We start from the raw sequence: 27,640 nt of genomic DNA on the forward strand, positions 1-27,640 counted from the left end.
CCTAAACCCTAATCCCTAAACCTCAAACTTCAAACCCTCAACCCTCAACCTAAACCCTAAACCCCAAACCCCAAACCCAAAACCGCCAACCCCAAACCCCAAACCCAAAATGTGAAACCCCAAACCCAAAACCCGGAACCCCAAACCCTAAATCGTAAACCCTAAACCCGAAACCCGAAACTCGAAACACTAAACCCCAAATCCTAAACCCCAAACACCAAACCCAAAACCCCAAACCTGAAACCCCAAACCCCAAACCCGAACCCCAAACCCAGAACCCCAAACCCCAAACCTGAATCTCGAAACCCTAAATACTTGCTCTCTTTTTTCGGGAGGCCGAAACTACATTCTTAATGCTTCTCTTAGCGGTGGTCCAGTCGTTGGTCCGATGGCCGGAGCTGGACTTCTCCGACGTCGAAAATGCATGTTATGCTTGATGTATTTATTTCATTCATTTTATTAATTTATTGGTTTTGATTGTATGATTATTATGATTATGATTTTGGTTTTATGCTCTTATTATTTAACCTTATATTTTAAATTTTTTTAGACATTTAAGGGGCGGGAAAATTGGTTTTGTAAGGCTGTGTTCGGCCGAGAAAAGCGGGGAACGATTTCAGAACTTCAGAGAGTTCGCATTTAAGTTTGTGCATGTCACGTGAGAAAGGGAGGTTCGAGGGTCTTCGGAGAAGAGGGTATATAATGAAGGGTTGTCGGTTTGGAGATTGTTGATTTTTTGGAGGCCATTTTTGAGATCTCTATGAGAGAGTTTGGAAGTGAGAGAGAAAACAGAGAGAGTTTGAGAGAAAAACTTTAGCAGAGAAGTGAAGATTGAGAGTTCCGGCAGAAGTTGTCATGCTATAGAATTCCAGGCCATCAGATTTTCTTGATTTCTCTTCAGGTTCCAATTTTTCTAAACTCCTCCCATGTATTTATGAAAATCAAGCCTATGATCTTCTCATTTTATTGTTCTTATTTTTTGGTTTAGATCGGTTTGCTTTATAGAGTTTATGATTGTCTTTCGTTCATCCATTGTTGATGTGTATTGGCTTTAGTATTGTTGGAATTTGAGATTGAATTTTCCCGTAGACCTTGTATCTGGTATCTTGAATTTTTGTGGAATCCTAACCCATTATTTCTGAATATATATTGATTTGGATTAGACCATTGGGAAGTTTTGAGGGTGTTTTGTCTGTTCGTTTTATGATCTAATGCCTTGGAACTTTAAGAGATCCTTTTCTTTCTATAGTCTCTGTTCTTCTATGATGAATTTCATTATTTCTTATCTAGTGATTTTTTTAGTAATCAGATGAGATCATTCTGAGGTTTTATTAACTTTATTCCCATTTTTTTGTTTGGATCTATATTGTTTTAATTAGTTCGAAACATCAAGGTGAATTATTTGTAGATCCTGTTTTTTTAGTGTATTCTGAATACTCATTTGTAATTTTGAAAGAAACATTATTTTTGACGAATTTTTATTGATCTATCTTGATGTGATAAGTTATGCAGTTTTGAACTATTTCTTTTACTTTAAGTCATTAAAAGCCTATTTAGGCATTTTTAGAATCCAGGATTGAGAAGTTCTCTTGAAGGTTTCCTTTGATATCCCGTAACAGTTTAATTAGATTGTAATATAGTTTTGTAATTTTCTTTGAATTCTTGTTAATTCCAGGAGGCCTAAGGCAGTGAGATTACAGTTTTTTTTTAATTCCAATTAATCAAATCATTCTATAATTTTATTTTTTGATGATTTTGGATTAATTGTTAATATGATTAGAATCCTTCTTCATTGGAATGGATTTATCATTATCTTGGAACTTTGGTTTATAATCTGTCTTGAAATTTCTATTTCAGATCCCATTTTCATGAATTAATTCGACTCAATTGAAAAATTAGTTCTGGACAAATTCATATTAACTTAATGTAATTGGAAATTCAAATTTTGTAAACATGATTCATTTTTTATTTGTTCTAATTTTTTTATGTTGGTTTGGTGTGATTAATAATCTAGGTTCAGTGAATGTGAATTAATTCATTATAATTAGAATATTAGGATCCTTCCTTATTCATATCAAACCAATAAAATTAGATATTCAGATTTTTGCTTTGATTGATTGTTCTTGTTAATTCTGTCTTGATCAAATTCAAATGAAGGTTTAAATTCCTCCATTATCAGCCCATGTTAATTTAATTACAGAATAGATCTAGATTTATCTCCCTTGTGTTGCATTAATACATTCACTAATTTGAGTCAATTAGATCAAAAAGGAATTTCTATTTATTTGAATTGATTTGTCCAAAGTGAAACCTATATCATATTTTTACTAATTTAGAACTATCTAATTAAATTGAACTTTGAACTTGTCTTTCTTTTGAAATAATTAAATAAGATTTCTGTTCATTTGAATCAATTTACCTTAAATGGAGATCATATCATGTTTTCACTGATGTAAGATTGATTTAAAGTGAGATTTGAATGCTATTTATCGGAATAGTTTAGTTTAGTCTAAAATTGATTCTATTGATATTTATTAATAGTTGTTGATTAATTGATTCCAAATTATCTTTTATTATTTCTATTTTCTTTTATTCTTTCTGTTTCTTGGATTTGAAATTCTTTAGGATGTTTGGGAATTGGTTGTATTAGTTATGGATTTTATCAATTATGTAAGATCAGATGATTAATTCTAATGTGGATCATATACTTTGGAAATGATTAACTATTGTATTTGGAATTCTGGTTCCTAATGTAAGCCCTTCTTTCCTTTGATTGTACATCAGATTATTCATAATGATCAGATTCAATTTGTTTAAATGATTGTCTAATTATGTATCTATTCCTTTGTATTTTTTTATTATGATGAATTTTCAGTGATGCTGAGACCTTTGGATTAATATAAAATAGTTGAAATAATGTGGAGTAAATGAATAAACCATTGTTCAAAGGATAATGTTAGCTACAGATAATGTTAAGGAAGGACATAGTATCCTGATTTTGTAGTTTGAACAATATGAAAGGAATAATCAGCACAGTTTTAATTAGTTAAGTAGTTTAAAATAATTGATATAATAGACCAATTTTTCAATGTAAGGGATTGTTGGAAAATGTTTTAAATATTTACTAAAGCATCATTTCAATCATAATAACCCATAATTACTAAATTCCATTAATTCTAAAATCTAATTGAGAAGATATAAATTCTGTTTTTTTTTTTCCTTTAAAGCCCTTGGATTAGCTACATGATGATGGGCTTTCAAATAAAATTTAATATCTTTGAAAAATCCGTTTTCCATTATATTGCACAAGATATTTCTTTCATTCCTATTTTTTTAAACCATTACTTTTTTAAGAAATGATTTTTTTTTTCTATATACCAAATAATCTATTGTTTTAAATCATTTTATAATCATTCAAATTTTCCCTTTAAGACAATCTAGTTTCTCTAGGCTACCAAACCTTTATTCTTTAAAAGGAAGAGAATGCTACCTAATCGCATAGGTATATTTAAAAAAAATAATTAAAAGGGATATGCATGAGTCAAATATTCATAACTCCAATTAATGGATGTTTATGGGTAAATTCGTGAAAAATGAAATAGGACCGAACATGCCCCAATATACCAAACGAATTTTAAAATGAATTTGATTTTCTTTGATTTATTTGAATGATGAATTCTTAAACTAAAGCTTGAACCAGACACGGAAATATTTCAACTCTTCATAATATTAGGAGACTTTTAATTAAGGTGCAATGTAGTTTTAATCAAGCTAAAATAATCAGAATTACGTATTAATTTCTATATAATGTCTAACATCATCAAACAAAATAAATTTGATAAAACTATGGGAGGATAAAACTTAATGCAAGAAATCGGCAAATAATCAGACAACTTCCATTTTTGTGCTAGAGAAATCATTTCTTGTAGAACTTTCCAACTCTTATCTACTAGCACCAAGTAGGCCTTTACTAGTTCCTCCTTGACCATGAAATGTACAGAAGCTGCAAGACAGCTTCCTTGTCTGGAATGTTAAAATGCGCAAGAGAATCATTTCTGTAGAACTTTCCGGCTCTTATCTGCTAGCACCAAGTAGGCCTTTACTAGTTCCTCCTTGACCATGAAAAGTACAGAAGCTGCAAAAACACTCTGTACTATCTTTGTGCTCATTCCCTTGTAAAATCCTGGTAATCCTTCATAACGGATCATCTTAATTATTGCATCAAATGTACCTGTAATAGAAATCATTCAATTACCATTTTGATAACCATAGATAAGGTATCAACTCACCTTTTAAAGCATAAAGAGAAACAGTGTGCCCTCTCAGAGTTGAGCATCTACTTCTGAATGAATGATAAACTGGGAGAAATAAAAGATCAAACAGCATTGATACCATTGATTATGATCACTGACAAAAGCAGTATGGCAATGCAAGAAGAGAAATCCATGAAATAGACAGAAAAATCGATGAACAAGAAAAAACAGCCCAGCAGCATTACCACCATTCCAGTCAACTGAGGTTCTAAAACCACAATTTCTTTTCCGCTGTTACTGATGCAGATACAAAATAATATTGCTTTTATTTCACCACGAATTCTTCCCACCTAAGAGAATGAAGAGGGGGTTGAGTCCAACTATAAGTTCCTAGTCTTAATATAGAATATGGAAGCCTTGAACCTGTCAGTTTCAAAATTCAAAACCCTAGAATTTAAAACTCTTAAGAGTCAATAGCAATGCAGATGTGACTAAATTAAAAAGTTTGCTCCATCTAGAAGAAAAGGCCTTCTTAATTTTATAATTTACATGCTTTGGACCTACTAAAAATCAGCTTGGTTTGATGATTTTCACTGTCCAAGTTTCATTGAAATTCTTGTTTGATTGAAGAAGTTAAAAAAATGTCAAATTAAATGCCCCACATGGCATTCCTGATCATTTCTTGATGCAGGCATAAAGAGAAATGATTATTTACTCGCACATAATGGACCGAGCTTCATTACAAACTGTTAAAATTTGGCATTCAAAGTTAGGGTTTTAATTTAGGAAAGTATTTTAGGAATAAAAAAGGAGAGATCATTTAGGATGATTCAGTTTCCTAATTTTAGGAGAGAATCAAGCTAGATTGATATTTTCTTATTCAGTCATTTGTGTATATATATGTGTATGGTGTGTACCTAAAAAATCAATAAAGGAATTCAGAAATTCTTCACAAAGGGTAGATAGAGATGATGTCAACCAAAAATCCACAACTGATGGCTAACCACAAAATGGTTAAATAAAGAAGAGAAATGCAGTATGATTTGCATCATTCAGTAGCAAGCCAACTCCCATAGACAGGCAAAGGATATTCGGTACCTCTGGGAATCAAAGCTACAAGACTAGTCTTCTTTCTTCTCCTTCAATCTGACGTACGATGTTTTAATAGACAACCCTAATCAACTCCTCTAGAAAATGCCTACACATAAAGAACCAAGGAAATTTTTGGTAGCACCTAGGATATTAAAATAATGCCTCTAGAGAAAGTGTGGTGTTGCTTGCTTTCCTTACTGTTTCCTCTCATGGGTCTAAGGTCAATTCATTCAATGAGATCTGCTAGGGGATTAGATTTTAGTATTTACACACGTGTGTGCACACCTGTCACTCTGTTCAGTCTGTCACTTAACTTCATCAACGCCTTTCCTCACTCCACTCCCTCAATTTGATATGATACATCCCTCAAGGGGGAGTTCACTTCTCTCATCTCTCTGGATGGGAGACCTATCTTCTGAGCCCTTGGACTAGTAAAATCCTCAGCATCAGGTTAGTTCCTAAATCTCTATCCCCTATGGGGATATCATACCTAGATAATTAGTACTAAACTGAAGTTACGCTTCAAACACACCTATGACATTAGGAGACCACCTAGCTTACTACTTCCCTGTCTTGAAGGAGAGATTCAAATTTTCAAAAGAGAAAACAGAAGAACAAAAGAAATGGAAGCCTCATAGATGTGTGTGCTACATTCACAACACTAGGGGGCACCTGCACCACCTTTTAGCTTAGTGTGGCAAAGCTTAACCTGACATTAGAGTTTGGCATTGTTTGACTTTAGGACTCCAAACTAAGATCTTTACCTGTGTAAGACTAATCAGTGTTATTTTACAATTCATCTTAAAGTGGTTCAGTCAATAAATAAAATTTATCTGAAAGCAAACCTGAGTATCTTAATGAGATGTTCCCACCAATCTCCTGCTTTGCTTGAAGCCTTGACTGCATAGAGGAACATATTGAGAAAGTAAGTTATTCAAAATGCAGAATGCCGCAATTTTCCTAAATACATGGCCATTCAATATGTCCACTGGATGTAAATAAGAAACAATGTTTAGTCACCAAATGCAGAGTAGGCTACATGGCCATGGTTTATATAGCTTGTGCGCTTATGCAGTTACAGATGCTACTCAGGAAGCTAGTTTTCTGATTGACAAAATCAATGGAAATACCTCATAACATCAAAAATTCATTTTTCTAACCTGTATCCAATATTATAAGAGAGAGAACTAGAAGTGTGAGGGTTGTAATTTTAACCCTGATGAGTAAAATCTAGACCATCTTTGTTAAGTCAAATAACTAATTAGCTAATGTGTCCATGTCTTAATCAACTTTAGATTATGTCTTCAAACCTGGGCATGGCATGTTACATGTATATTAATACTTTGGCTGAGGAGAAATGTTGAGACATTGCAACGAAAATGTGCTTCTTTATTCAAGTGGTGCTAATAACTCAACTTAAGAATTGGAGACTTTTATCAAAGGAGGATGTGACTAATCAAAGGTAGAAGAGTTCTCATAAATCATTTAATGAAAACCATGTAAGGTACTCGAGTTTTGAACAGAATAGTTCTATCAAGTTCAGCTACTACAGGTATTTCCAAAGAATAAGAGTCTTTGAATTACTAAAGCTCTAAAGAAGATTACTGTATGAAAGAAATTAGAACCCGAATGCTAGAACCCTGATAATTAGTTTTTCACTAGTGCATTTAACAGGTTTTTAAAAGTTAACAGACAACTTGCACATTAAGAGGGACAACTTCCCTCCCTTCAACCCATCTAGGACTTCCATTGGGAGCTCCTTTCAAGTCCTCTAGGGTATGGGATGGGGTGGAAGAGAGATTTCGAAAAAGATTAGCATTGTGGAAGAGGCAGTATCTTTCAAAAGGTGGAAGGTTGACCTTGGTGAAGAGCACTTTGTCCAATCTATCGATTTACTTTATGTCTTTCTTTGTCATTCCAAGGAGAGTAGCCGCTAGATTAGAGAAGATTCAAATAGACTTTTTGTGAGGAGGAAGTGCCTTAGAATAGAAGCCACACTTGGTGAGATGGGCTATTGTTCGGTTGGACAAACAACAAGGAGGCTTGGGTATCAAAGATTTAACCATCCTCAATGAGGCTCTCTTAGGCAAGTGGTCTTGAAGATTTGTAAGTGAAAGGGACCCTCTTTGGAAACGGGTGATTGGAGGCAAGTATGGGCAAGTTGAGGGGGGTTCGTGTTCTAAAGTTGTTAGGAAAGGGCATGGTGTGGGGGTGTGGGGGTGCGAAAGGCTATTAGAGGCAGATGGGAGATGTTCAAAACAAGAACTGGATTTACAATTGGGTTTGGAAACAGGGTGAAGTTCTTGAAGGACAAGTGGTGTGGGGATTCATCCTTGAGAGAGTCCTTTCCTGAGCTTTATTCCATAACCTCCTCTAAAGATGCTTAGGTGAGTGACCTTTAGGAGGATGGTGGTTGGAGTCCTAGGTTTATGAGGCAACTGCATGATTAGGAGCTAGAGAAGGTGCAAGCCTTCTTGGGGAGATTGTCAATACACCCCTTGTCTGTGGAGACCGATGATGTCATGGTATGGTTGCCTACGAAGGATGGTGCTTTCTCTGTGAAGTCCTTGTACTCCTCCTTGGTCGATATGAGAGTGGAACTGTTCCCCCATGGTATTGTTTGGAATTCTTGGGTGCCCCTGAGAATTAGCTTTTTTGCTTGGGAAGCAACTTGGGTCAAGATTTTGACTCTAGATCAACTCAAAAAGAGGGGTTGGAGGATTCCTAATAGATGTTACTTGTGTAAGGAAGAAGAAGAAACTAGTGACCATATTCTCATCCATTGTTCGAAAGCTCGTTTGTTGTGACAGTTGATCTTTGCACTTTTTGGCATTCAGTGGATGTTGAGTTTTTCAATTAGAGAGGTTCTTCTGAGTTGGCATGAGTCCTTTGTGGGTAAAAAGAGGAAGAAGGCTTGGAAAGCTGCTCCGTTGTGTATGTTTTGGGCTTTATGGCGGGAGAGAAATAGGAGGACTTTTGACAACTTTGAAAGCATGGATCAAACAATTAAAAATTCTTTTTTGTATCTATTTTGGGATTAGGTTAGATTGTACATTGAGGGCGGATCTTTGTCATTGTTAGACTTTGTGGATTGGGTAGGCTCACGATAGGGTGCGGTAACAGGTTTTTATGTCTTTGCGCCTTTTTGTCCTTTTTTCTTTGTATACGACGTGTATACTTTCTTTCCTTTAATACAATTATTATTTACCTATCACCAAAAAAAAAAAAAAAAGCCCTGTGAGTGAACTTTACCTTGACAACCAATAAAGGGTACGTTGCAACAGTTGCTCCCAGTTTTGCCAAGGCCCCTAATAAGAAAACCTGTTCACAAAAGAGTAGAAAATGAGAGAGGGAAAGGGAAGTAGATGTTCGGGGTGGTTTCCAATTCCAAGAAGGCTACTGAGTTGAGCATTGCTAATTTATATAAGGACACCTGCTTTGGTAGGAAACCATATTGAAAAGATAAAATCAACCTTTTATGACATGAAAAACATAGGGTTTAATATAGGTAAATTTTGGTATTTGATGCCTCATTTGAACATCCCTGATTTTGGCAGGCTACCGAGTTTAACATCCCTAATTTAGATGAGGACACCCACTTTTGTAGGAAAGAACATTGAAAGATAAATTTACCCTTTATGGCATAAGAAAAACATGTCTTTAATACAGGCAAATTTTGATTTCCAATGGCTAGTTTAAATTGGGTCGCCCATCTAACAATAACCAGAATAGTTAAAGAAGCACAAGTTATAGGCTGTCAACATGAAGTATCATATAGATCATAATAATTTTAATTCCAGTAAAATATAACTAATAAAAATGATTATACAAAGTGCTCTCCAATTTCACCATCTCAAGGGTGTATTTTACCTCCAAAGCAGTTACGGTTTTTAATCCCTGCTTGTTCTCAGCACGTTTTGCCCTTAGATGCTTTAATGACGTCTCATAAATCATAAACTGGATGGATGGATTGCACACCTGGTATGTATTGACCTTCAGTAATAGTTGCAGTAACTCAGACACTTTATGTAATATTAATTCAGTTACCAAATAAGACTGACCATAATAAGTGTTGGGATGATGCCTTTCCAGAATCCGGTAATTCCTGCTTCTTTATAAACTTCATGTGCCTATAGATGATGTATAAACATATAACAGAAACAAAAGATAAATATATATTTGGCAGTGACCACAGTAACAACAATCTCATTTTCAATAAATCAAGTAATGATGACATATCTTCAATGCAGTAAATATAACCATATTCCCATCAGTAAATACTGTCAATCTGTTCCACACCAATGCACTACACCCATTGGCGGTGTACTTCTGGAAATAGAAACTCTTGGCATTTGAAATTCAAACATAAAACAAGGAACCCCATCACAGGAAAACCGATTTATACTTCAGAGATTACTTTCTGAAAAAAGAAAAAAACAAACAAACAAACAAAATCCATGTCATGTAATTTTTAGGTCATTGTCAAAAGGTACAAGGATTTTGGACACCTTTTATGTCAAAGAATCTGGATTCAGAGCAGGTAACAGTTTGTGACACCCGACACTCCTTGAGCTATGGTAAACTAAAGCTCCCATGCGGGTTAGCCAAGAGCTTCCAATTAATGATTGAAGGTTAAAAGTCAAATAATTAAACAACATGATCACTTGTACTTTTGAATCTGAAAACACAAGCAGAAGCATCTTTAAAGAAGTTTGATACTAAAATGGGTAAAAATTTTGCATTGAAAAAGCAGAGAAAAAGGAGAAGCACTGACCACCAACAATCCCACGGTAAATGCAAGCATGACCAACAAAAAGGAAATAGAAATAATACCAACCGCATGCAGTGTCCCATAAGGAAGAGGTTTCATTGCATTAAGTTTAGCAAGTCCGTCTTGAAAATTAGGAGAACCTATCAAATTTCTTTCACTAGCTTCCTTCAATAGAGCTTCCTTCTTTGCCTCCATGATTTTTCTTTCTGCTTGAGTATGCGTCTAAAATCAAATAAAGAACCTCAATGTTGAATCATCAATTGAATTGTAAAGCATGGACAAATCTTTCAGTTGACAAAATACAATAACATATGATAAAACATTCAAAGATCATGGGCCCATTCTGTTCTGAAAAAGGAAATGAGTATATGCATGCAATTTCAACCAAACGCTCTTTCTCATATGCCATCATCTGCTGTTCATGTTATAAAATTTGTGAATGGGAAACACACCAAACCAGCAATATATAAAAGTTCGAGTAAAGATATATTTTTCCATAAATAGCAGGGTTAGAACACTGAAAAACAGAGCATTTTAAAAGGAATGTTTTCAAAGCCTGTATACTCCAAATCGGACAAACTCAGTGAGTCAAAGTAATACAAGATAAGCATACGATATATAAAACTAGCAAGTCTTCCTCCATTGAAACAAAGGTGGATAACTCCTACAATTATGTGGATCTGATCCTAACTTAAGTCTTTCCTTTAGGTATACAAAAAATAAACAATAATATAAATAGTTGTCATGCAGCATCATCAATGCTGAATTCTTGATTCTCATGAAAATTAGTTGACTATTGAAGATGCCACTTAGTAAAATAGAATCAGACTTTTGGATAAATACATGTAGAAACCAATTTACAGGTACCTAACTAGAAGCATCAGAAAATGTAACCAAAGTTACTGAAATCACCTGCATACGGGTCACAAGTACCCATATAGGGTTTGTCAGCAATACATTCAAGGACCTGCAAAATAATGCATTTGCAGTAAGATACTTGCTGGAAGATTTGAAAATTATGTCCAGATCTGATTGGCTATAATCGGTTTGTGAATATTGTAATCGATTCAAATGGTTGTATATTTGGTTTCTTTCCCCTATTTCTTCCCTAGAAATTTGGTTGTAATTAGATTTCCTGATTTAGTCCTAAATTAGCCATAACCTAGTCAACTCTCTATGTATATAACCAATACTCACCCTTTTGGGAATTAATATAGTAAAAAGCTTTATATCAATCCCTTTTCCCTCCAGTTTAAATCTGCCATCCCCCTTTTAATCTTAGAAATTCTCAATAATGTCATAAATCTCTGAAAACTATGCGTTCAAAACTTCATGGAAAGCCCCAATATGGGAATAAGGGAACTAGTACGAGAGGAGGAAATCAGAAGGTGAAAAATGGACAAACAAATCAAAGAATTGTTGTGGGAGAATCCCAATCAATAGGAATTCTCACTAAGAGTAATATAGAGAAACTAAAAAGGATGTTGAATCAGCTTGAAATTCTTAATCCAAGTTCTACACCAACTACGGGTTTTTGCTCTATGGATCAATTAGGTAATATCCATGCAATGAATGTTTCTAAGGATTGTTTTTTCCAGCACCGTGATCATTGATCCAAGTGCAACAAATCATACGACCCATTTTGCAAAGTTATTTTCTGCTTACTCTACATGTTCTGGAGAACAAAAAATAAAGATTGTTATCAGCAGAGGTTGCACAAGCTTTGGTGGTCAACACAAGTTCAGATTTGTCTCATCAACAATTGACCATTCAAAAATTGAATGGCAAAAACTACACTCAGTGGTCCCAGTCTGCAATCATCTCCATCAAAGGTAGAGGAAAACTCGGGTATATTACTGGAAGTGTTAAGGAACCGAAGAAGGAAGATGAGTCTCAATACCATACTTGGGAAACTGATAATTCCCTTGTGATGGCATGGCTCATTAATTCTATGGAGCCCGTTATTGCTCCTACCTTTCTCTTCCATAGCACAGCAAAGGAGCTATGGGATGCCATCAAGGAATTCTACTTGGATCTGGAGAACTCTGCAGAAGTTTTCGAACTCAAATCCAAATTATGAGATCTTTAGCAAGGTGACATGGAGGTCACTCAATATTACAGCCGGTTATCAAAGCTTTGGCAAGAACTTGATATGTTCGATACTCTCATGTGGAAGTGTGCAGACGATGGCCTGCAGTATCGGAAAACCATTGAAAAAGAGAGAGCGTTCGATTTTCTTGCAGGATTGAATAAAAGTCTGGATGATGTTTGTGGTCACTTGATTAGCCAGAAGTTGTTCCCTTCCATCCGAGAGATCTTTGCCGAAGTCAGAAGAGAGGAAAGACAGAAGAGTTATGCTAGGAGATTCTGGAAAATAGAACAATACTCCAGTGGAGCCAGCAGCCTTGGCAGTCAAAAATCCCGATAATGCTGGCAACCAGAGATGGGAAGGGAAGCTATGGTGTGTTTACAGCCATCGTATAAATCATACCAGAGAGAACTGCTGGAAGTTACACGGCAGACCTCCAAACTGGCGCACAATAGGCAATCCGAAAGAGTTCCACAAGTTGCAGCTGTGGCAATCAGATTGAGCAATTGTTGAAATTGCTTAATCAATCCCAAAACACGTCCAGTAATATTCCTTCCTGTACTATTGCTCAAAAAGGTACCTTCGTCAATGCATTAAATGCCAAGTCATGTCACCCTTGGATCATTGATCCAGGGGCAATTGATCACATGACTGGAAATTCCTCTTTGTTCGCAACTTACTCTCCATGTCCAGGAAACTTTAAGGTTAAAATTGCAGATGGCTCATAATCTACTGTTGCAGGAAAAGGATCAATTATTCTCTCAAAAAACATAATCCTTAATTCTGTTTTACACGTGCCTAATCTCTCTGGTAATCTTCTATCCATAAGCAAATTAACCCAAGACCTTAATTGTATAGCTAAATTCTCCTTCTGTGTGTGAATTTCAGGATCCACATTTAGGGAAGACGATTGACAATGCTAAGGAACATGAGGGACTTTACATGTTTGAAGATGAAATATGTGTGGGCAAGCAAGAGTAGGCAGTTTAGATGTTTTTAATGCTAAGCATGATGAAATAGTATTATGGCACCTTAGGTTAGGCCACACAAGTTTTCAGTACCTTAAACATTTATTTCCATCTTTGTTTTCCAATAAAAGTGTGGATTCTTTTCAATGTGAAATCTGTCGATTGGTCAAGCATCACCATGCACATTTTCCTTCTCGTCCTTACACACCCTCTAAACCATTCTCATTGATTCATAGTGACTTGTTGGGACCTTCCAAAATACCAACCATGACAGGGAAAAAATGGTTTGTTACTTTTATAGATGATCATACTAGAGTTTGTTGGGTCTATTTGTTGTCAGAAAAAAGTAAAGCAGGAAAAACATTTAAAGTCTTACATTCAACGATAAAAACACAATGTCAAACAAATATCCAAGTGTTTTTTTTTTTTTTTTTTTTGATAGGCAAAACAGAAACTATATTAAAGAAGGCCAAAAGGCCGCACCGCATACAAAAGGTATACTAAGCAGCCCCAAGGCCAAAAAAAACAAAAACAAGAACACCTCACCAGCCCTTAAGGGACCGCTACCCACTCCAAGAAGCCTAGAAGTGAAGAGGGCGAGAGTATTTTAATTCTCTATTGAGTGGCTACTTCACTAAAAAAGTAATTATCCATCAAAGTTCTTACCCTAATACACCCCAACAGAACGGTATTTCAAAAAGAAAAAATCGTCATTTACTTGAAACTGCTCAATCCCTCATATTCACAACCAATGTACCAAAACAATTTTGGAGAGATGCTATCTTAGCAGCTACTTATTTAATTAGTCGTCTGCCAAGCCAAGTCTTAAATTATCAAACACGACTTGACCATTTGCTCTATGTTTTCCCTCACATCCGAACACTCACTTCCATACCGAAAACAGTCTTTGGTTGCACTGTTTTTGTCCATAATTAGTGTTAATAAAAGTAAACTCGATCCTAGGGTAATTAAGTGTATGTTTCTTGGATACTCTCCCACTCAAAAAGGTTATTGTTGTTAGATCACCAAGAAATTCTACACTTCTTTAGATGTTACTTTCTTTGAATCCCAACCTTATTACTAAAAATTCCTTCAGGAAGAGACATCAAGTGAAGCTAATTTTTAGGAAACACTTGTTCTCCATCAGTCCAAAGTCTCACAATCTGTTCCTCGGTCTGTTGTTCCTCAGTCCGATGTCAATAAGAGTCACAATTCTCATGTCCTTCCTGATTCGGGTTCCCTATTGTGTTCTCCCACACCAAAGTCCTCACAACAATATGTAAATCATCCTGGTTTTGAAAACTCTCAAACCCCCCTTACAAGTTTACACACGACGACAATATCAACATCATGAGGAGTTCCCAACCGAACCTAGCAACCAGGAATCCGAACCAAATGAGGATGTGAAACAAGCACCTTCATAAGGTACTCATATCTTCCAGGACTTGGATGTTCCCATTGCCCTTAGAAAAAGAATTTGATTGTGTACCTTGCATTCTTTCTCCAATTCTATTTCCTATGACAGATTGTCTACTACACATCATGCATTTATAACCAACCTTTCCAGTGTAGAAATTCCGAATAATGTTCAAGAAGCCTTGGCATCTCCAAATTGGAAGAAAGAAGTTTATGAAGAGATGAGGGCTTTGAAGAGTAATGGAACATGGGAAATTACAAAGCTTTCAAGAGGAAAGAAGACTGTGGGTTGTAGGTGGATCTTTACAGTGAAGTACAACTCTAATGGGATGATTGAAAGATACAAAACAATGTTAGTCACCAAAGGGTTTACACAAACCTATGGCATAGACTACCAAGAGACTTTTGCTCCAATTGCCAAGCTAAATGTTGTTTGAGTTCTACCCTCTCTCACGACAAATTTAAACTGGGCCCTTCAACAACTCAACGTGAAGAATACATTTCTCAACGGAGATCTTAAAGAAAAGGTTTACATGCACATGTCTCCTGGATTTGAAGATCAAGAAGGAAAGAACAAGGTGTGTAAATTGAAGAAATCGCTTTATGGGCTCAAATAATCCCCTAATCAATTTACCAAGTCTATTAAGAGATACGGCTACTCTCAAGCACAGTCAAATCATACATTGTTTTTTTAAGCACAGTTTGAAGGGTAAAGTTTTTATACTTACTGTATACATTGATGATATCATTTTAACCGGAGATGACCTTATAGAGATAGAACAGTTGAAGAAAATTCTAGTAGAAGAATTTGAAATCAAGGATTTAGGATCCTTGAAATACTTTGTTGGCATGGAAGTAGCTCGTTCAAAAAGGGGATATCGGTTTCTCAGAGAAAATACATTCTAGACCTTCTAAAAGAAACTGGCATGGAATGATGTACACCATCAGAAAGTTGCAAGCAACAAGGAGAAAACAAGTTGATCGAGGCCAGTACCAAAGATTAGTACAGAGGCTTATTTATCTGTCTCATATGACACTACCTTTGCTATAAGTTTAGTCAGTCAATTTATGCATGATCCATACAAGGAGCATCTTGAAGCTATTCATAGAATTTTGAGATATCTGAAACAATCTCCTAGAAAAGGTTTGTTTTTTGAGAAGAATGAGAAAAAGAATATCGAAGCCTTTGCAGACATCAATTGGGCTGGATCCATAGTAACTTGGAGGAACTTATGTCTGGACTTGTGAACTTTGTTTGGAGGAACTTCTGGCTACTGCTCATATGTTTGGAAGAACTTAGAAACTTGGAGTAAGAAACAAGGAGTTGTCTCTAGGAGTACTGCAGAGGTTAAGTTTCATTCAATTACTATTGGAACTTTTGAACTTTTGTGGTTGAAATGAGTACTGGAAGAATTAAGAATTCAGTGGAGTGGTCTTATGAAGCTCTACAGTGACAACAAATCTGCCATCAGCATTGCACATAATCTGGTTCAGCATGATAGAACCAAACATGTGGAAGTTGATAGTCACTTTATCAAGGAGAAGATTGAAGAAAAGTTGTTGTGCATGACCTTTATTCCTATTAGACAACAAATGGCAAACATTCTTACAAAGGGACTCCCAAGACTGGACTTCGAAAGATTATGTTGCAAGCTAGGAATGATTTTTTTTTTTCGATAAGTAAACACATATATTAGCAAAAGGCAAAGCGCCGCATAGCATACAGGGAGTATACGAGGCGACGAAGACCTCTCAACAAAAAAACCAAAAGAAACAAAAAACCCACCAACCCTTAACTGGAGGCTATCCACTCCAGGAAACCTATAAGGGAATGAGGCTCCGCACCATTATACAATTTTACCCACCCCCACAAATTACAAACAAAAGAATTCTTAACTTTCTGTATAGCTAACTCCCCCCCTCCCCCCTCCCCCCTGAATGTTAATCTATTCCTCTCCTTCCAAACCGTCCAGAAAATAAATAACGGAATAGATCTCCAAATTTTCTCCCTCCTTTTACCCACAAAAGAACCCTTCCAGCTGATAACCGCCTCCTTTACAATTTCTGGAAAGACCCACTGGGCTCCAAACAGACTAAGAACAATCCCCCACAACACACTAGCCACTGTACAATGAATAAGAAGATGATTAACGTTTTCCTCATCACTACCACATAAATAACAACGATTAGGAAACTGTCATCCTCTCTTTTGAAGCCTATCAAGAGTAAGAACCCTCCCCCAAGTAGCTTCCCACGCTAAAAACGCTAGCTTGGAAGGAACGTTCTCCACCCAAATGCCCTTTTTGGGAAACAAAGGGATACTATGGCTGATCATCAGCCCATACGCATCCTTAACGTCAAACTTCCCATTTTTTCCTCCCTTCCACAAGGCCAAGTCCTCCTCCAAGGTAATTCTTTGACTCCTTAGGACTTGAAGCAATTCGTCTACCATGTTCAGCTCCCAATCATTGAAGCCTCTAATAAACCTTAGGTTCCAACCTCCTTGGCCAGAATTCTGGTCCCATATATCCCCCACAGTGGCACTCCTTTGGGCAGCCACATTGAAGAGTTGAGGGAACCTTCGGGCCAGCTCCACATCCCCACACCAAGGGTCCTTTCAAAACCTGATTTTGGTGCCTTTTCCTACCTTAAAAATCATATTGTCCCAGCACCAATCAGCTTCTTTCAGAATCTCCTTCCAAACCCCAACACCAAACGCCCCATTTACCTTTTTAGTCTTCCACCCAAATTCCTCTTGCCCATATTTTGCCACAAGGACACGTTTCCACATCTCCTCCTTGGCATGAGCAAATCTCCACACCCATTTTCCAAGTAGGGCTTTGTTCAAAGGGACTAACTTCCTCAAACCTAGCCCCCCCTTCTCCTTACCCACGCACACCCTCTCCCAATTAACAAGGTGTGCTTTTCTTTCCGTACTTCCCCCTCCCCACAAAAAATCTCTTTGCAACTTTTCTAGTCTTCTTGCCACAACCCTAGGCATGCGGAAAAAGGACAGCTGATATAATGGCATGCTAGCCAAAGTACTCTTAATAAGAGTGATTCTACCACCCTTGGAGATGTATTGCCGCCTCCAAAGAGCTAATTTCCACCTCATCCTTTCTTCCACCCCATCCCACACGCACATGGCTTTATTGGGTGCACCCAGAGGCAGCCCCGGGTAAGTTGATGGCAGCTGACCTACCTTGCAGCCCAACTCCACAGCCATCTCAAGGATCTCATCCACTTTCCCTACTGGAATAATTTCGCTTTTAGCCAAATTAATCCTCAGCCCTGAAGCGGCTTCAAACCAACATAAGATCCAGCTCAAATATGTCATGTCATCTTTCTTAGCCTCACAGAAAACTATGGCATCGTCCGCAAAGAGAAGGTGGGAAATATTCACAGCCTGCCCCTTACCCCTCCGGATTCTGCACCCGGAGATGCAGCCCCCTTCCACAGTCCTCCGAATAAGGGCATTCAGCACCTCCATTCCCATGATAAACAAGTATGGGGATAGAGGGTCACCTTGCCAAAACCCCTTAGAGCTAGAGAATAACCCAGCTGGTTCCCCATTAACTAACACTGAGAATTTAGCAGTCGAGATGCAGCTCCATATCCACTCCCTCCACTTAGCCCCAAATCCCATTTTTTGCATAACCCTCATCAAAAACTGCCAATTAACACTGTCGTACGCCTTTTCAATATCTAATTTGCATATCAGGCCTTTCTCTCCTTTTTTTTTCCATGAGTCAATCACCTCATTTGCGATTAGAGACGCATCCAAAATTTGCCTACCCATGACAAATGCGTTCTGATATGAAGAGACCACTCTACCAATCACGTTTTTAATCCTATTGGCCAGCACCTTAGCCAAAAGTTTATACAGCCCGCCCAAGAGACTAATCGGCCTGAAGTCCCCCAGCTCCTCCGCTCCTCCTTTTTTTGGGATAAGAACCAAAAACGTGGTATTGAGGCTCTTGAGAAAAGCATTTTGCTCATGGAATTCCTTGAACATCTCCAAAACCTCCTCCTTCACAAACTCCCAGCATAATTGCCAAAAGGCCCCCGTGAAGCCATCCGGGCGTGGAGCCTTATCCCCATTCATGTCCATTAAGGCCGAATGGACCTCCTCTTCCATGAAGGGAAGCTCCAAGATGTCTACCTCTTGTTGGCTAATCTGATTCAAATTTAACCCCCCTATATCTGCCTTCCACTCCGAGTCTTCCGTTAATAACCGTTGAAAAGCATCTACTATTCCGGTCCTTACTTCTTGCTCCTTTGACAGCCAGACCCCACTAATTTTTATTCTTTCCATGGTATGCCTTCTTCGGTGCGCATTTGCCATTCGATGAAAATACCCCGTATTTCTATCCCCTTCTCTTAGCCATAACTCCCTTGAGAGCTGTCTCCAGTGTATCTCTTCCAGTTTAACCCACTTAGCATAATCTTCTTTTGCTTCTTTTTTTCTGGAAAACTCCTCCTCTGTCAGACTCCTCTCACTTTCCACTTGGTCCCAATAGTCCACTTGCTGCAAAGCAATCAATTTATTACTCTCCAGGTTCCCAAACACCTCCCTGTTCCAAGCTTTTAATTTCTGTTTAATCGCCTTCAGTTTTGTATCCAGCTTATAGCTAGCCCTTCCACTGACCGACATCCCCTGCCACCAACTCCGCATAAGATCTTTAAACCCTTCCACTTTCAGCCACATGTTCTCGAACCTGAAGGGTGAAGGGCCTCTTCTTTTGCCACCCCCCTCAATTATAATTGGAAAATGATCCGATATAGGCCAAGATAATCTCTTCTGAGTCACATTACTGAACTGATCAAGCCAGCTGGGAGAAACCAAAAATCTATCCAACCTAGCCCAGGCTTGATTATGAAGCCCCCCACTCCACATAAAAGATCCACCTTGAAGGAGAAGGTCAATAAGCTCAAGGTCATCCATAACCTGAGCAAACCTCCTCATAGCTGAGGTAACCCTCCATTGCCTGCTTCTTTCCCCTTGAGAGAGAATAACATTAAAGTCTCCCCCTACACACCAGGGTTCTCCCCAAAGACCTCTAATTGCTCCAACTTCATCCCAAAGGCACTCCCTATCCTCTTTGGTGAAAGGGCCATAAACACCCGTGAACACCCAGACTACCCCATTTTCCACAGTTCTGAATTTACAGGAAATTGAGAATTGGCCCTCCTCCCACTCCAGCAGTTCCAAGGACCTTTTGTCCCAACAAATCAGCACACCTCCAGCTGCTCCAACAGCTTCAAGAGTTCTCCAGTCTAAAAATCTCCCCACCCCTAAGCTTTTCACCACCCCATCAGTCATTAGCTGTATTTTTGTCTCCTGGATACAAAATAAGTCCACCTTCTGTTTTCTAACCACAGACTTAATAATCCTTCTTTTATTAACGTCATTTGCACCCCTCACATTCCAACTCAACAGTTTAAGATTCATTAAACAAACAATAATTGGCCCCCTCTACTTTTTAGGTGACTGTTCTTCTTGTCATTCCCTTTATATTTGACTGAACATTCCAATCTTTTGAGCTCCTTCTCAAATTTTGATTTCTCCAATAACCCTTTGCTATGTATCCTTTCCCGTCTTTTTCTAATTTTGGATAAAAAGTCCAGTATCTTCCTCTCCAGGCCTTCTATTGAAAATCCCAAAAGTTTGCTAAACTTAGCCAAACTACTTCCCTCCCATTTAGTCTCCTTCTCGCTCCTTTGAGCCTGGGACCCAGTCAGAACTGGAGTGCATTCCGGGTTTTGAGCCACTAAAGCATCACCATTGATCTCAATCAGGTCCCAACAGCCCTCTCTACTCGCTGTAGCCCCTCCTGTAGCTGCGAGCTCCATCTTGTTATCTTTCTGGAGGCTCTCCCTTATTTCCCCAGAGTGGTTGCAAAACTCCCTTTCCGGAGTCTGACCAAAAAGAGTAGAAGAAAAAGAAGAGGATTCCACAACCCTTAGGTTTGAAATAGACCCATACCTTAAGGCTTCATCCACGATCACCCTCTCTGCCAATGAGCACTGGAGAGTCGGCTGTTGCTTCCCACTAACCTCCTTCTCACGACACTTAATGAATTCCATTTCCAGCTTAAGGCCCAGATCGTCTTCAGTGCCTGTGCCAATGATTTGGGCCTACGAGTGGCCCAGACAACCCCCAATCATAATAGCGGGCCCATGAGACAAGAGCTCCAGCCCTTCGGAAGCCCGTCCCTCAGCGAGCCCACGTTCTATCCCAGTTGCAACCAATTCAGCCCCCTTAGAAAGAGGCGGGCCTTGCATAGTTGGCCCAGAGTCCCGCTTCAGGCCCACGGAGCCAAGACCCGGTCCAGACGAACTCGACCCATCGCCCGCGAAGCCAGAACTCTGCCGGGTCACCCGCCCAAGATGAGCCTAGGTTTCAAACTCGCCCCCACCCTCCCCTCCCACCTGCTCTCCCGTCACATCCTCTGACCAACCCTGTTCCTTGGGTCCAGCGCCCGGCTTTTCTCCCACATGCCATCCCGCGCGTGAGTCACCATCACCCCTGACCTCCTCTCTCTGCCGCCCAAAGCCATCTCGGCCATCCCCTTGTTTTTTCCTTATTGCCGGCGAAATCTCCCACCACAAAGACACGGCATATACCTCCCCCTCCACCCCAATCTCCAACGAACTCGGCAAGACCCCTCCATTCAACTTTACCTAGATCCTTGCCCATTCCAAGTCCTCCTTCCTCTCCGTTAGAGGATCAATGCCTAAGAACCCATCGCACGCGTCTCCCACTCTCCTCAGAATCGACGGCACCCACAGAGAGATTGGAAGGCCCAAGATCCTCACCCAAGCTTCCTTCCTATCTTCCCCCTCTGAAGAGCATCCAAACTTCGGGCTCCACCTCTCCAATCCTAGTTGGGTCCCTCCCACTGATCTCACCCCCGAGGCTAGAACCCTCTTGGCTTCTTCCACAGTCTCGAATTCCAAAAGAGCACAACCCTTACCCAGTCTAGCCAAGCCTAATTTGCCTTTCAATCCCCACGCTCTTGCCGCTGACCACCCCAATCTCGCTAGGTCCTCTTCGCGTGCTGATCTAGGGTTCCATTTGCCTATCAGGCATTGCTTCAATCTGCTCACGTTGTTCCTTATTTCCTCCTCCTTTGTCTCCACTCTAACCCATGTGGTATCCCTGAGCTCTGAGCCCTTGACCACTTCTACATACGACCTGCCTGAGTCCCTTACTCCTTGGTCGATTTCCTTTTCCTCGAGCCAAAGTCCTACCCTCCGTAAAGACTCTACCATAGAAACCCATCCTCCCTTTTCCCCTTTCCCTTTTGGTATACGGATGCCAAATCTCCTCTTCTCCATGTCCGTCACCCCTAGCCGGATGAAGCTCCCGGCCCTATTGGCCTCTCTCACCAGGGAATAGATCCTCCCTTTTTTCTTCCAGCCCTTCTCCCATCCTCCTTCTTCTCCATCCCTCATGCACTGAGTCAACCCTTCTATGACCAGCCCTACACTCGCCGGCCCCAGACGGACCCAAGACACTAGCTCTCCCTTGCTTTCCGAGATAATAACATGGCTCTTACCATTTCTCTCCTCGGCTTCTACTTCAAACACCTTCGATTCCACCACGAATCTACTTCCCTTCCTCTTCCCACGATTCTCCACCCGACTTTCCCCTTCCTTGCTATCGCTCGCATGAACACCCTCGCTCTCTCTCATCGAAAAAATCCCTAGAACCCCTTCCAATCTTTAAATGAAGGGGGATTCAACAATTATTATTTCTCAAGTATCCAGAAAAGAGAAAATTGAGGAAGCGCTTGCAAGCTGGGAATGATTGATATACATTCACCAGCTTGAGGGGGAGTGTTGGAAATCTGGAATTAGTCTTATCTGGATAAGTAGGAATAATTTGAGTTTGTTAGGTCGAATTATTAGGGGATAAGATTGTTGTATTATCTGATAACTTAGTTTCCTGGTTTTGTGGTTTTGTTAGGATTTAGTTTGCTAATAAGATTGTTGTATTATCTGATAACTTAGTTTCCTGGTTTTGTGGTTTTGTTAGGATTTAGTTTGCTAATAAGATTGTTGTATTATCTGATAACTTAGTTTCCTAGTTTTGTGGTTTTGTTAGGATTTAGTTTGCTAACCGTGTAATCCATATAACCCTGTATTTGCACACTAGTTTCATCAAGTGAAATAATATTCAAATTCACTTTTCTACCACCATTTTTAACAGTATGTACAAAATCTACTCAAAGAAATTAGCATACTAGGGTGCAAACCTATTGATGCCCCTATAGAATCAAACCACAAGTCAGGGGAAAAGAATGAAGAACATATGGTTAACCGAGGTATCTATCAAAGAATGGCAGGGAAACTAATTTATTCATCACACACTAAACCTAATATACATATGTTACAAGTGTGGTGAGTCAGTTTATTCATTCTCCACTTAAGTCTCACATATAGGTTGTGTATAGAATTATCTAGTATCTAAAAACAACCCAAAGCAAGGGAATAATGTTACAAAAGAATGATGATTTCAAGTTGGAAGCCCATATTGATGTGGATTGAGTAGGTTCAATGGTAGATAAAAGATCAACTACTGGGTATTACACATTTCTAGGAGGAAATTTAGTCATTTGGAGAAGCAAAAAACAACTTTTTTGTGGCTAGATCTAATGCAAAAGCTGAATTTAGAGTTATGGCTCAAGGTATTTTTGAGCTACTATAGCTAAAAATTATACTCACAAATAAGATTAAGATAAAAGAACCAATGATGTTGTACTATGACAACAAAGTAGCTATAAATATTGCCATCCATCATGATCACACAAATATATGGAAGTAGATCAACACTTCATCAAAGAGAAAGTGGATTCTAGAACTATTTGTACACCATATGTTGCCTCAACTAGGTAGCTAGCAGACATCCTCACCGAAGGGTTACCAAATTTGGTTTTTCATCCAATCTTAGACAAGTTAGGAATGCAAGACATCTTTGAACTTGTATGTATATAATTTGTACTCAACCTTTTGGGAGTTAATATAATGAGAAATTATCCATTCCTTTAATACTAATCAATTGAAAAAACTCTTCAGTAAAGTTGGAAATATGATAGTACTATTGGTCCTTGTATTTTGATAAACCTAAACCTAGTAAAGCTATCACACTAGGACAGCTAGATATTCATGGTTAGCCTTCAACCATAACTCAAAAAACTTTCACATGAGCCTCCTAACTAACTGAACATATGGTCAATATGATAGGGCAAAATATTTGGAGCTATTTCTACTTGATGCCAAAGAATTAATTATTTACCCAGCAAAAGCTGCCACAATAATCCAAGCAAAGATGCCAACAGTACCATCCCCACGTCCTTTGGCTCTATTGGCAGTTGCAATGGCCTCAGCCTTGTTTTTGAAAACCTGATAAAAATAGTAATAAATACCCTGGCAGCATCAGAAAGAAATCATTAGGTCATGGTAAGAAACCCCATATTGAGAGAAAATTGTCAAAATATTTTTGTTTGAGGGTGCATATAAATGTACAAGCATTGCTCACAAGATTTATTATTTAATATTTCCATCAAAACAATAAATTAGTATCACTCATAGTTTTCATATAACTTATTTTTTTCATTGACATTGTATACATTGGAATCATTGGAAAAAAATTTGGATAGATACATTTGTTAAGAGTATAAGCTAGCCTTAAATTTAGATACATTGTATGGTTTATCAATCTGTATACTATATTTACTACTTCATGAATAAGTCATAGGATGCATTGAAAATCTAAAAGTTCTCCTGAGAAAGAAAATGTTTTTGGGGGTCCAAAAGGTTGCTTAGGAATTTCTGCATTTGGGAGGTTTGTTCCATAAGAGCCCACTTGCAATACTCCTCCTCTGCTACCATCCTAGCTACAACTTCTCTTGAGAAAACACACCTACACATATTCTTGGAATCCTAAACCCCCACCTAGTTAAAGGTCATCTTCTTCCTAACTATAATATTGTAAAACACCTTTTATTCCAAGCATTCAGATCTGAATCCAACACTTGAATTTCACAAGCAATATGAAACCATAAAATCCTCTAAAATCATAACACATAACCACCAGCTTCTAAGCAAATCTTTGAAGCCCTCTTCCTTCAACCACATATTTTTCAGCCTAAAAGGCTATAGAGCCTCTCCTCATCCCACCCCCATCCGGCAAAATAAGTAAAATGATCCAACACAAGCCTTGGTAAGGTACGTTGCATCATCCCACTAAAATGACTTTCCCACCTCTCAAACACGATAAGGACTGATTGTTCAAATAACCCTCCAAGCAAAAGAAGAACACACGACTCAAGCTCCTTAATAATATCAAAGAACCTTCTCATGGTTGAAGGTGATATGATACATACATTGCATTCCTTTAGAAATATGACTATGTTAAAATCTCCTCATGGTCCCTAACTCAACCAAAAAGCCCACTCTATCCCTCCCTAAAGTAGGCCCATTAGTGAAAACCCAAATAGTCATTCTGACAAATTTTTAAAACAATACAAAATCAAAAACTCACAGCTCCTCTGTAAAGACAGTGAGAAATCGGTGGACCACATTCTGATTCATTGTGGTAAGACAAGGGAGTTATGAACTTTGTTACTATCACCTTTTGGACTGGTGTGGGTGTTCCCGACTTCAGTGAGAAATCTTCTTCTGGAATGGAAAGTTAAGGGGTTAGGGAAGAAGAGGAGAGCAGTTTGGAGATTAGCGTCTATTTGTCTTTTCTAGTGTATTTGGGGTGAGCGAAACCGAAGAACGGTCCAAAAGGAAGAGCTGTTAGGCCAAAGTTTGAGGAACCTCTTTTTTCGTTCACTTTTAGAGTGGTCTCAGCAGTTTTTGGATTTAGATTTTCCCTCTTTTCTAATTTTTTTTGGGTGATTGGAATGGTGGCTAGCTGTATATCTCTTTAGATTCTTTCTTTCTTTTTGCAGCCCTTTTTTTTACTCTTTTTGTATATTGCCTGTATACGTAGGGTATGTATGCCCCTTGTTTTGGCGTTTTCTTAATTCAATATGCCTTTGTCTATAAAAAATAATAATAATAAAATAAAATCACAACCCCTCATTTTAAAACGGTACCCCTAATCTTCTCACTAACTCTATTGACATCTTTTGGAGTTTTGTTCTTGAAAACAAACCAAATCCACCTCCTATGATCTAGTCAAAAACTTGATAACCTTCCCCTTGTTGTTATCATTTGCCCCTCTAACATTTGAAGACAGAATTCCTAACTTCATTTGCAAGCTAGTGTGAGTTACCGTCCTTCCTTGCCGTTTCCTGCCCTCCTTCCTGCTCCTCAATTGTAGTTCACCAAGCACTGCCACTTTTTTAGCTCCCTTTTGAATTTTGGACAAACAGTTTTCATCCCCCTCTTCCCATACACTTGGCCTTTAGCTACTTTCCTCTCTTCATCCTTCTAAGGAGAGCCAAAATCTCTACCTTGAAAAGGGGTATTGTTTTGATATGTTTCAACTCCTTTCAATTTCACATCGTTCCCTCATAAAGCAGGTGGGTGTATTATCCTTTTACTACACTCAAATTATTTAAGCCATTCCTATTACATATCCAAAGATATTTACAAAATCTCAAAGTATTAACTAATAACTGCAAACATAACTTTGAACCATGGTAGTGATGTAAGATTTCTTGCATATGCTTCAAACCAAAGTTTCCAGGTAGTATCCACTAATAAACAAATGGCCCACAACTTAAAAGGTGCATAGACAAGTGGTGGAGTATTTAGAACATATTCAATGCCAAAATGTTTGGTTGCTTATATATATTTATATATATATATAAGAATGAGAACACTATAATACTAAATAGGAAAAGGCACAAATAAGGACTAAGAGTTCTTTAAAAAAAATTGCAAAAATTTATATATATAGATAGATAAGAATGGGAACACTAGAATACTAAATAGGAAAAGGGCACAAATAAGGACTAAGAGTTCTTAAAAAATGGCAAGAATTATTGGATTAATAAAGAGGAAATAGAAGAACAGATGTGGAAGACAAAAGTCGAGCATTAGTTTGATTGAAAAATCCAAGGATGAAACTTCCCTAAAAAGAAAACTTCCCGATGAGCTGATATATTAATCCAAGGATGAAACCCTGGCTAATAAATCCAAAACTCCAAGAATAAGAAATATAATCGCAATATTCAACTCCATATCCAATTTTGTCGTCAACCCACATATGACGCCTTGGGGTAGCAGCGCATGCCTATCTTTAACTTTGAAACGATATATAACACTGGAAACAAGGGGGCACCTGTGAAGCAGCAGTTCCAAACAAGGAAGGCTTAAGGCCGCTGTATAGTCCTCCCCAACCTTCACTTCTTATGACCTGATTAAACAAATGAGAGAAACGAAGGGAGGAAGTGAAGAAACGATTTGCCTCTCGAGATTATTTAAAACAAAATAAAAATAAAAACCTGTAGAATCTGAAGAAGCGTGCTAGATGCGGGGCGGGATGGGGCCACTTTCTTGGCGACTCTCTCCGTTTGTTGACGGGTATTCACCTACGGTCACCACAGATATTTTGCCGTTTTACTTGACAACATGGAATGTTGTAGAGGGAGGGGTGAAACGTACCGTTTGGAGGGGATAAGTGATAATCTGAGCAATTATACCAGCTCCAGCTCCCGCCAGACCATTCGCCACAGCGTTAGACATGCCTTCCCCTGCTCTAGCCCCTACCTTCGGTTTTCCTCCCTGGAATTATATATTGTATTTCACTTTATTTCATTCTTTTAATTTATTATCTTTGATTTTCAGGAAATACTCAACTGTAAAATCCGTAAACTTCTCAATTTCCGTTTTCTTTTTCACGATTGCGGATTCCTAGACACGAATTGACTGAGTTGTGACATATGAAAAACAATGGACGCAATGATATATGTTGATTTCCAATCTCGTGACCAGCGATGCTTCCTGGAGAACCTCAATTGAACACTTTTGAAAGAAGCTTCGGCATGGACTCTTCACACTTCAGTCCTTAGGTTGGGCATGTGGTCAA

General features: G+C 38.4%; 1 protein-coding gene across 3 annotated transcripts; it reads right to left on the reverse strand.

Annotated features, from left to right (window-relative positions):
• Window positions 1-3,738: 3,738 nt before the first annotated feature.
• On the reverse strand, window positions 3,739-27,640 carry LOC100254704 (peroxisomal nicotinamide adenine dinucleotide carrier). 3 transcript variants are annotated; one of them, XM_002278224.5, is made up of 12 exons: window positions 27,412-27,638; window positions 27,217-27,336; window positions 27,057-27,143; window positions 26,894-26,968; window positions 23,891-24,021; window positions 11,029-11,083; window positions 10,183-10,338; window positions 9,407-9,475; window positions 9,216-9,323; window positions 8,598-8,666; window positions 6,191-6,245; window positions 3,739-4,231 (listed from the first exon to the last, which is right to left on the reverse strand). In XM_002278224.5, the coding sequence occupies exons 2-12, from the start codon at window positions 27,295-27,297 to the stop codon at window positions 4,050-4,052; spliced, it is 1,068 nt and encodes a 355-aa protein (XP_002278260.2). In that variant the 5' UTR covers window positions 27,298-27,336; window positions 27,412-27,638; the 3' UTR covers window positions 3,739-4,049. The 3 variants fall into 3 exon arrangements, with proteins under 3 accessions (XP_002278260.2, XP_010664058.1, XP_019072254.1); XM_010665756.3 differs by having other exon boundaries at window positions 3,739-4,358; window positions 27,217-27,640; XM_019216709.2 differs by lacking the exons at window positions 11,029-11,083; window positions 23,891-24,021 and having other exon boundaries at window positions 27,217-27,639.

This window comes from Vitis vinifera, chromosome 18 (genome assembly GCF_030704535.1).
Source record: "Vitis vinifera cultivar Pinot Noir 40024 chromosome 18, ASM3070453v1".
Taxonomy (NCBI): domain Eukaryota; kingdom Viridiplantae; phylum Streptophyta; class Magnoliopsida; order Vitales; family Vitaceae; genus Vitis; species Vitis vinifera.

Coding starts and splice junctions, on each gene's coding strand:
- LOC100254704 (XM_002278224.5), bottom strand. CDS start 27,297: ATGTCTAACGCTGTGGCGAATGGTCTGGCGGGAGCTGGAGCTGGTATA. Junction 27,144..27,216: donor TCACTTATCCCCTCCAAACG/GTACGTTTCACC, acceptor TGGTGACCGTAG/GTGAATACCCGTCAACAAAC. Junction 10,339..11,028: donor TACTTGTGACCCGTATGCAG/GTGATTTCAGTA, acceptor ATTTGATTTTAG/ACGCATACTCAAGCAGAAAG.